The sequence below is a fragment of the Lingula anatina genome, chromosome 1 (genome assembly GCF_051362555.1).
Source record: "Lingula anatina isolate TDL-2025a chromosome 1, LinAna3.0, whole genome shotgun sequence".
Taxonomy (NCBI): Eukaryota; Metazoa; Brachiopoda; class Lingulata; order Lingulida; family Lingulidae; genus Lingula; species Lingula anatina.
Genome location: NC_141767.1, coordinates 24,652,212 through 24,663,065, shown reverse-complemented (window position 1 = coordinate 24,663,065; position 10,854 = coordinate 24,652,212). Strand labels below are relative to the sequence as shown.

Below are 10,854 nucleotides of genomic sequence, written 5' to 3'. Positions count from 1 at the left end.
ATTGAGGAAACAAATTTGAGCTTGCAAAGCTCCATTTATTTCAAATTTTTTCAGAAAAAAATGCTTGAAACATTACTCATCTCCAATGCACAAATGTTTCAAAGAGCAAGAATTCTTCTAGAAGTCTATCTGTTTTTAGAACACCCAAAACACTTCTTTTCAGGTTACTTCTGAAGTCCTATGCAACCAATTACTACAAAATGTATAACTTACTCTCCATCAGTGGTATGCAATGTGCATAACTGTCCTGTTAATTCATTATTTTCAAATACTGAAAACTGCAAACACCTAGTATTATACAGTCAAAGTAAAGGTGAGCCCTCTGGAGTTATATATTTTGGTTTGGGCGCAGAAGCATTTTCACCCTGAAAAATAAGAAGATAAAGACGAACAGTCCATTTAATTTTGCCTGAACTCTGATGCTTTACTAGTAAGTTCATTTCAACATGCAGGATAACAGTATCATAGAAAAATATTTACTATGTTTGTGCATTAAAAATTACAATTCTGATATAAACATAGATTAAATATTAGACCAAAATCTTTCACCTACATGCCAAGAAACTTGTGTAGAAACTTTTATGGAAACAACATTTTGAGGAGTGTATCAAAATGAATTATTTACTACGATGCCTTCAACTAAAAATGTGAAAATCTACTTACAAATGTTGCAGGGTATGCTCCCATATGCACAAATTTGCTTAGACCATCCCATGACTGAAATGGAATGTATGCATGTGTGTATATACAAATATCTCTCTCTATATCATTTCACAATATGGTGACTCTGAGACATGTCAGTGTCACTCACATTTTGTATAATATATATTTGCCCCAGTATGTTTGCTGTTTTCTTAAAATAAATAAATTGACTTATTAAAAATTCATAGAAAACCGTTCAGTCAATATGACACAAGAAGTGTCCTCAATAATGCGACTCAGAGAGTCACTTTTTTTGTGGAATGATCTTATATAATTGGTTTATATCCATGACTCTGTTCTTGCATACCAGAGCATCTCTTTCATTAACAAAGAGAAATTGACAGACCACATATCTGTCTCTTGACACCGTCAGGTAAATGTGTTTTAATGTTAAAGGGTTTATTTTTGTTCTTCTAAGTTATATGTAATGATGCAAAACTTTTAATTTTCACCAACAGATTTGGACCCGATTTGTCTTACCATTGTTTACCTTAAATTAGGGGATTTAAAAGTGAGAAATAGTTGTGCACATATCTGAATAGTACATACCTTTGTCTTGAAATAATAGCAATAAAATGCAAAATTGATAAAAGCTACAGCAACCAGAGCTCCATGAAGCACTGACCGCACGTCTGTATGGCATTTTCTCTGAAATAACATGGAATAAGAATAATCAACAATTCCACAGCTGTATTAAAATGCTTACTAAGATTATTAATTTAATAGTCTAATATCACACAAATTACATGGTGCTACAAGATATTACAAAATATCAAAAGGAAAAAATCTTCCTTTTTTTTTTCTTCATGTTGAATGTTTTTCATAACCAAGGCAATTTCTCTCGGACATATAATTATCTTTATATCTCAAAATTTTGAACACACACCAAACTGTTTTCTGGCTCAGAAATATTTTTATGCATGCTCCAGAAAACAAAGACGGGTACATTTTGACAAAACACAATGGTGGGCATAAAAACATAAATTTATATCATTGAAAATCCCTCTTCTTTCAATAAAATCACATTTTCACATACTAGTAGTCCCTACTTGTCAGAGAATGACCAATTTTCAGTCTAAATCAAACCTTATATGATGTGAAATTCAACTTCTCTTTTGAGCTTCTTAAAAGTGGAATGTTGACATACACTCAGACAAAAATTGTTGGAAGCATCATTGTTTTGAATAATTATAAAATAGCCATATGAGCCAAGGTAAATATTTTAGCCAAATACAGATGGATGATGCATCCACCAATTGTTAATTTTGGGAATTTTGCCAGAAAAGGAATTCTGTGGGAATTACAGCAGCATTTATGAATGTGGGATCAAATTTCATTTCACAAATCATGGAGTGGCAAAGTTTGCAGTTTTATCAAGTCTTGACATAAAACAGTAAAATTTTAATTTAAGGAATACAGTATGTATGTATGATGCAGTTAAAATAAAGTCTTAAAGTTGCTCAGCATCAGTATCGTGTAAAACCTCCACTGTTTATTGTCACGACTTGTTCAAACTTTGTCATGGAAATGATTACATTATTTAATGTTTTTTACTGTCATGGAAAAAATATATAATTAAAATTAATTAAGTGTGGCACGTTTCCTGTAAACAAGATACTGTATGCATGCGGAGGTGTATATCTAACATGCACTTATCTAATTTATATATATTTTCTAAATGCATATTACTAAGGGCAGAGGGCTAAAACATCAAAAGCTGCAACAAAAGTAGATTGACGTTAAATCAATCTTAACTCTTAACATACTTTAAGGAAAAATTACTTTGTCGTTTTGGTTCCTTGTTTTCTGCATGGGTGAGCAGAGAGTCTTAGAGCATATAAAGCTTAACACAAATTACATAATAATCATCAATTACAAAACAAAAGATATGCCAGCCCTGCTAGGCTTAAAAATACCATAGAGTTTACGTTTGAAATTTACTCACCAAAACAGGGAGTTTAGAAAGTGGCATATACAATACATCCATTGGATATCTATACACGCGCCTCAATATGTTCCTAGGGGCTGGAACAAACCGTGGTTCATCAGGAGCCAACGATTGAGCATCTACCCATTTTTTTCGAAGTAAACGGTCATCCGCTGTCATTCCTTTTCCAGCTACTCGATCTCGCATTCTCTGGTGTATCTCGAGGTTCATGGGTGGATATGCGCTTCCTCGATTAATATGGATTTCCAAGTTCTTTTCATAGGCAAGTTTACGTTCTCTTGTTTGTATTATAGCCGCAATTTCTGGTGTTAAAGACATAGTTGCCCTCTTTGACACCTCAGAACTAGCCATTGCTGCGACTTTGCTCTGACGGTCCGCCATTTTGGCTTTGGGCCACCAACGTGACCTCGATTTCGATTAGCATCATCCTGCTGAGAACGAGGCGATATATATATGTGCAAGGCTTTTTCATTTTGCAATTTTTTAGTCTAATTCGTTCTGCCTCAATCTTCAAAGGCTCCTCCCAAGCATCATCTTAGTCTGTTGTCGCCTTGCACGTTTCATTCAATTACGCAATAAATCGAAAAGACTAACTGGTGTGTATCATATTAAATATCCAGAAACTAGATTTTAATTTTAAAAAACTAGAAAAGCAGACCTCTGCCAAGGCAGCGATTTTTGATTATTATTGATTATTGATTGATTATTGATCTGGATCACGACTAAAAACTAATCACTTCTAAGTTAACCAATTTCCCTCCTACCCTGAAAATTTCATCAAAATCGGCCCATCACTTTTTGAGTTATGTTGATGACAATCAAACAGACAGGGGTGAAAACATAACCTCCTTGGCGGAGGCTTGGACATAATATTATGTCTAAGTCGGAGGTAATTACTGGTAGATCTACATGTAGGCCTACCAGTGATATATATGGCAGTCAAAAAAAATAGTGAACAGACCGAGATCGGTTCGGTGTTGAAGAGACTACTCGAATAATATATGTTATAGGGCCGACCATTTTGGGCCACCCTGGGCTTCAGAAATAGGCCTAACTTGAAACAAACTTCTAGGCCTACACTAGAGCATAGATTTACCCTTGCCGTTTCAAGTAACTAGCTAGTGCAAGTGGGGAAAATGAAATTTAGTCATAGAGGTTATAGGACAAAATATGACAAAAGAAGTTTTTTATATTTTTAAAGTAAAAGCGTAGCCTATACTTCGGTAGGCCCCCTCCTACTTTCGTGATTTATAGAATTACAGGTAGGCTACGACAAATACAGGGTTAGGCCTACTACTTATTATGGAATATTATTTTTTGGCGAGTAAATTTTCTACAAAATATTTATTCTTTTCTCTAACTACAGACTTGACATTTAGGCCTAATATGGAATATTTCAGTTTTAAAGGTATACCTAGGTAAAAATGCGTTCTCTTTTTTTTTTTTTTTTTAACTCTGACTGGAGAAGTATGAAGTCAGGTGTGTCGCTACCAATTAACTGACTACCAAGTCTGTTACACTGCTGCATTGTGTAATATGCAGTGATTTAATTGGCTGGTGCTCCTTTGGGCTGGTCAAATCTTGGCCTTGATGAAGCGTGGTTTTGTCAAAAAAGTATCCATATGTCGGCAACTACTGTATCGAAAAATTTGAAAAATATATATATATATATAAATATATCAGCAGGAAGAGGAGAGCAGATATCATAAGATTGCAGTTACCCTACTAGCCCTTCACAAAATATGAATTTTTACAACCTTGTAAATATTTAAAACTAAAATAGGCCTATCAGAAGCAGATGCAAGCAAAAGGTATTGTATTGCGCGAAAAACGTTAAAAAGACACGCATATTTTCAATAAAGCCAGTCTCAGACCGCCTTTTAATCATGTAATATGATATTAGATATTAGATTAGTGAACTGGACAAACTGGTTAACTGAGTACACCCTCTACAATGGGCACAGATCTTCGTCTTTTTTATTTTGTTACTCAATATTCAAAGATATGCCTCGGGCGAATTCTGTGGGCCCTTGTTTTGTGACCAGTGAGTTTTATTTATTTATTTATTTATTTATTTATTTATTTTTGCATGGAATTAATTTCATCACTCAGTTGGCTTTTATAACGTAGTCACCTAGAGAGACAGTAATTTGCTTGTTTGCCCGATAGATATTCACAATATATATATAAAAGATGGCATCATATCCCGGTGTGACAGGAATGGTCCAGCAGAAGCTGTTGCTCTATGATGCCGAAAAGCTGTGGGAGTAGGCAGCTTCAGAAGAAAAAAAAATGTGTTGGTTTCATCCCTGTGAACCTCACTCCAAACTGTTTGATTTTACCCTTTGGTTACTCATGGTCATTGATAAATTATATGGTAGCTGACCGACTGGGGTAATTCATTGCATCTTGTCAACCTTCTCTGTCACCCCCCCCCCTTAAGAAGTTGCTTCTAGGACCCTTACCGAGTCCTATTTGACAAATTTCACCCCATTCTAAATTCCAAATAAACACCAAAATATTTGATAAAGCACTTTATGTTTTTGTCTTCGACTGTAAAGCACACTTCAGTGACAATATAAAATGATCAGCTTATCTTGGCAGAATTAACATTTTCATATATTATATATTTGTTTAATACGGAGATGAAATTATAACGACCTGTAGAGTGCTACGTGTAACAGACAAACTTGAAAACAAACAAACAAACAGACAGACAGGCAGACTGACTGACTGACCGACACAGTACTTTCGAAAACGATAAACGAAATTAATAAAAAAAAATACCACATATATATATTTGAAAAAAAGAATCATGACTTCAACTTAATTAAGGACAAAAAACGCTAAAAGATGTCAGATGTTTTCTTGCGGCTAACCAGCTAACTAAATTACTAAAGCAGCACGTGGAAATTGTTACCCTCTCGGTTACTCTCAAGATGAGTTCTACAAAGTGAATTGTTCTTTTTGTGTAGAGTACTTGGGATTCCACTGTAAAACATAAAAAATACAATATTTTATACACTTTTATTGCAGATAATAGGCTGCGACACGTATTTTTCGGATTTGGATTCCCTTTTCGTGGAGTGACTGTGTATTGCCGAGCGATGTTTTTATTGAAACAAAGCGAGATGAAGAAAATAATGTTACATAAATAAATAAAATGAAAGATAAAATATGGCACTGATTGTTTGTGTTGTGGGCTTATAGAGCAAATGTTACAAAAGGGACAATTACCCTCTGATATCAGGGGCTTCTAAAATACTAAACAATTAAAATTAAATATCGATATCAGCTATACAAAAAATTTGTAACATACTACTAGCGCACCCTGTGGGCAGAGCGTGGGGGACAATGATGGCAAAGTCCCAGTTAATTTATGTCATATCATCCCTGTTATCATATGATCAATGTGCCATCATCGGACTGCAAATCTATTTATAACACATAATACCAGGGGTGACACTAAATGAGCTCGTACATAAATATGTCCACAGGCCAAACTGTGAATACACGTGTATACGTTATTGTAGACTTCAGCTAGGCAAGTCGGGGTACACATGTAGGTCCCTTCAGCTTTATATTCAAACGCGGAAGAAGATCGCAACTAATGTTATCGTTTTATGCCACTTTGCGGCTGACTGTATTATATCTTACTTGACACCATTACAATACATACATGTATAACAGATATCTAGTATATATGAATGATAACGCAAGGATTTTCGTACAAGATATATATACTGATATATTCATTGTTATTGACAGAAGTATACGAATGAAGTGCTGTCGTGTTGATAACATTCAAATCATCATCTAATTCAAAGGTATTTTTATTTCAGATCTGAACCAGGTGGACAGAGTTGCTTATTTAACGTACGTCTTCATGTTTCTGAAGATCGGTTTGAAAGATATGGGGTACAAACCAAGTTTTCTTGTTTTCTTGGCCTTTGGACATGTTTTGTGCTTGGCGACAGTGTTGGGCGACCTTACATGCATGGATCCAGAAGGGAATGCAGTTGACTGGTACGAATAATATACTGTACTCATGCATGCATACAGCCTTCGATGCACATTGCCATCACTGATCCGCCCCGCTTATACAACGCAAAACATGCATATTTCCTATTACCACACATGCACACTTGTCGGTTGACTTGAAACCTATAAAACAGGCACAGAGAGAGATGCGTAATTGAACATATAATTGACAGGAATGGTAGTCCGCTTGGAACCATAGTCCAGGTAGTCAGCGTAGTCAGTTCCCAGTTACTTTGTACAGGTTACATACGTCCCATATAATAATCCCAATACTCCGGTTTACCCTAACCTGTACCTAGGATCCAAAATAAATCCTAGCCTGTACTAATCATATGCATGGGACCCCGGACTTCCATTCTTAGGACTACCATTCCTGCCACATCGGTAGACGAAGCCGGCCAAACCGGTCGGGAGACTAGACCCCTCCAAAAACAATTTGACAAGTGAGCTCTAATGAACACCCGTGAGGCACTGAATCTTCCAATCAATTTTTCGCCCTTCTTAAAACCTTAACTTTAAAACGTTTTTACTTCCTCTTTTTTTTATGTTCAATATTTTGTATATATATAATGCTTTATAAACTGATAGCCACAACGAGAGCTAAATGTATTGATATAGCTAGGCCTATATATTGCCTCTTTATCGTTAATTTGTTAAATGGGGCCGAATGTAGTTTTGTCACACTTTCAGGTTTGCCATGTATAAGATTCCACACCTTAAAGATAACCCGGATCCCCTCATCAAAATCGGTCTGGGGCATGTATATATGGACATCAATGCACCAAAGTGGCGGCCTGTGAATGTCTCGTTGAACGCGACCTCGGGACACGCTTTATATTACACCTTAGAACAAATGTACAGCCAGCACGACAGTGATGTACGTACAGAGTCTAGTTGTTCCGGTTTAAAACTTTCTTGTGTTTTAGCCTTTAGGAGACCTTCGCACATTTTGCGATTTTAGAACTACGATTACTGTCATATGTACAAAAATGACGAAATTTAAAAGCTTGGACCATTTGCACTTTTAAGCCTTTTACAAAAAAGTGATTAAAAGATAGTTGCCCCTTTTTTAATACAAGTCTGAACAAATAGTGCATGACTATTAACCACTGAGTGCATTTCCGTAACGATGATATGAATGAGAAATTAAGAAATGAAAAAGATGACATATACTAGAATTGTAAGACATGCAGATTTAGAATTGTGTTCAACTGAAACAATATAACACCTTTTATGATGTAGTTTTTGACAGTTGTTAGTGTGGATAAAACATTTGTTTTAGGTGGAAACGTTGAAACTATAGATGCGGTGTTCATTGCCTTTTTTCCAGGACTTTGGTTACATTCTGTATAATGACGATCCACCTGAGCATCCCCCATACAGTTTTAACTACGGGCACACAAAAGGTATGTTACAGGGGTATATAGATTATTAGTCAATGACGGATCCAGAGGAAGACACAGCGGGTACGTTTTTCTCCCTTGGCTTCGGAGGAACCCCCTTCATGTCTACCCTCTGATATCACTGGTCTCTAAAATAGTAAACAAACGCCCAATCAGCTTGTCTGCTCTTTTGTAACTACCCCACCCCTACCCGCCCCTTAAACGGAGGCTCAGCAGCAGAAGAGAATTGGGGATTGGGGTTGAGTGTAATCACCCGGCTGGACACCTGATTGCACTTTAGCGAGAATCCCCCGCCGAGTTGACTGACCCAGCTTGTACGCTGTGTGAAGCTGAATGTGGTCTTAGGGCTCATTCCCAATGATACTATCGGTCTACAAAGATGGATCCAACTCCGCGAGGACTTTATGAACACGAAGAAAAAATAGTTATTAAAATGTAAATGACAAGAACACTTGGTCTGAGCTCGTAAAGAGTATGTAAAATAAAAAAAGCAAATGTTGACAGAGTTCAAACACATCTTTTGCTACCTTGTTTTAGGTGTGTTAATGCTGACACCATCAAGAGGCGTCTGGCTGGTACACAGCTTACCACGGTTCCCCCCAGTCAAATCGTCCAGCTACTCCTACCCACACAACGGATTGTACTATGGACAAGCCTTTTTATGTGTTACTTTTACTCCTGACGCATTTGACAAAATCGGTACGCTACATTTTGCATTGAAAATCTGAATCAAAAGCGGTTTAGTTTTTTTTTTGCACAAACATGATAATTGATTACCAATTTTGAATTAAACATTTGATATCGCGTAAACTATGTTTTCCTCATTAATGCTGAGCAAAGTTGTAAAATTTACGTATTTATTCATATAGTCTCTCTCTCTATATATTTATATATTGATAAAATTCAGATTTTGTAGACATTTCCGTTTGTTTAATCACGTTTACAGGTGGCCTGTTGCTGTACGACTACCCTCATCTATACGACCAGAAATTGCCCAGTGGTCTTGCCCAAAAATTCGAGAACTTGAGTCTGGTAGTACAAGGCAAAAACATATCTGGGTCCCCGGCTGACCAGATCTTTCCTCTTATCTCTGTCGGTGGTCATGATTTCCTTAGCTTTGGGAAAAGCAAGTTATTGGATAAAGGTACTGGTAGTAATTAAAAATGCAAAGTTAAGTTTAAGGAGGAACATGTATATATTAGTAGGCCCTATCGTTTGCGACATCGATTAATACATTCAATATGTATATGTTACAGTAGGTGTTACAAGACAGGCTTTCTGTTCGTAGCTGATACCTACAGGTACACGTATGGACATGAATTTAGATTAATAGAATTTGCGAATTTTACAATGAAACATTTTTAATTGTTCATATCACGAAATAAAGTTCCTGTTTCGATATCAATCTGCAATCGACATCGTGACACAGTTTATTCAACTGTTAAAATCAAACGTCATTTTCAAATTCATCAAGCATTTTCACAGCAAGCATTATATCTTAGCGATGCATGTGTAGCAGTACTTTTTGAGAGGTATACCAATTTATGTTCTGGTAATTATGTAAAACAGTCTCAAAAATAGAATCCTGCGCTCGACACGACGACTGGAAACGAACTTGAAGATGCAGAAAGAAAATTTGACTGTGAAAGGAAGTAGAGTAGAACCTCTCAAAAACATACCGTCACAACTGTAGGCCCTATTGTTTAGATATTACGCTCGACGCGAAAGGCCTATATCGAAATCCCATCATCTTACACCATCCCTGTTGACACAGACAGGTATTTTCCTTTACAGATCTGTACTACGACATTGTTGCTCCTGCTTTGGAGTCTGACCTTCTGGTGGAAAGTTGGCAACACGAAAGCATTATTCCGTCATACTGTGAGGGCAAATACACGGTAGGCAACCAACAAAATTCAGCTCAATATTGGTTGGTTCAAAGTGTGTTATTTCCTTTAAAACACTAGCACACCATGAGACTTACCATCAGAGATAAGTCAATTTTTAATGAAATTTCAAATTATCTGAAGAGGACATTGAATAAAAATATTTATTTAATGATTATCAAATATTTTGATGTTTTTACACTTACATTTTCTTCTTAGGTAGAAAATGTCAACCTTATCCAGCTCCCCAATGGGATAAAGTTCGAGGAATACGATGACCACGCAAAGTGGGCCATCAGCAAAACTGCGGACAGCCAGGGTAAAAAGTGGACATGTGTAGGGGATATTAACAGAGAAGTGAGTGAATAATTATAATTTTGGTGCACAAAATTTAACACTGTACATGATGTGTATAGTTTTGACTGGACTTTTTTTTGTGGTGGCAAAAAGAGAGATAAATCCACATTCGCACAGCATAACATTTAAAGTATTCAAACTTTGTGAATGCGTTTGTATAATTACTTGTTTGACAAATGCCAAGTGTGATACAGTGCCATTTTTTCCCTTCTTTCAGTATGGCCAATATAAACGGGGTGGTGGAACACTGTGCTTCAGCAATCCAGATGTTTGGGAAGCATTCCATGGTACTATAGCGGAATATAAACAATGCAAAAAGGGTACATCATTGAATTAAAGTGTTACAGTAACTGGTTTTGAAATGCCAAGGATCGATAGTCAAGTGATTTCATAATAGTCAAGCAGGGCAACTTAAAATGCCTACAAATGATCTCTTCTTATTATTTTTTTTTGGAGGGGGGGGAATCAAAATTTTTCATAGAATTTTTAAATATTGCTTTCAAGTTAAATCAAGAAT

General features: G+C 36.2%; 2 protein-coding genes across 2 annotated transcripts; one reads left to right on the top strand and one right to left on the bottom strand.

The window, feature by feature from the left end:
- Window positions 1-14: 14 nt before the first annotated feature.
- On the bottom strand, window positions 15-3,070 carry LOC106164654 (uncharacterized). The gene is made up of 4 exons (XM_013542637.2): window positions 2,648-3,070; window positions 1,252-1,350; window positions 664-717; window positions 15-365 (listed from the first exon to the last, which is right to left on the bottom strand). Exons 1-4 carry the CDS (start codon window positions 3,029-3,031, stop codon window positions 303-305), a joined length of 600 nt encoding a protein of 199 aa, XP_013398091.2. The 5' UTR covers window positions 3,032-3,070; the 3' UTR covers window positions 15-302.
- Window positions 3,071-6,097: 3,027 nt separating this feature from the next.
- Window positions 6,098-10,823, top strand: LOC106164643 (plancitoxin-1). Its single transcript, XM_024076204.2, has 9 exons — window positions 6,098-6,212; window positions 6,493-6,676; window positions 7,382-7,568; window positions 8,022-8,097; window positions 8,632-8,793; window positions 9,041-9,238; window positions 9,889-9,992; window positions 10,200-10,337; window positions 10,555-10,823. The coding sequence occupies exons 2-9, from the start codon at window positions 6,537-6,539 to the stop codon at window positions 10,672-10,674; spliced, it is 1,125 nt and encodes a 374-aa protein (XP_023931972.2). The 5' UTR covers window positions 6,098-6,212; window positions 6,493-6,536; the 3' UTR covers window positions 10,675-10,823.
- Window positions 10,824-10,854: the final 31 nt, after the last annotated feature.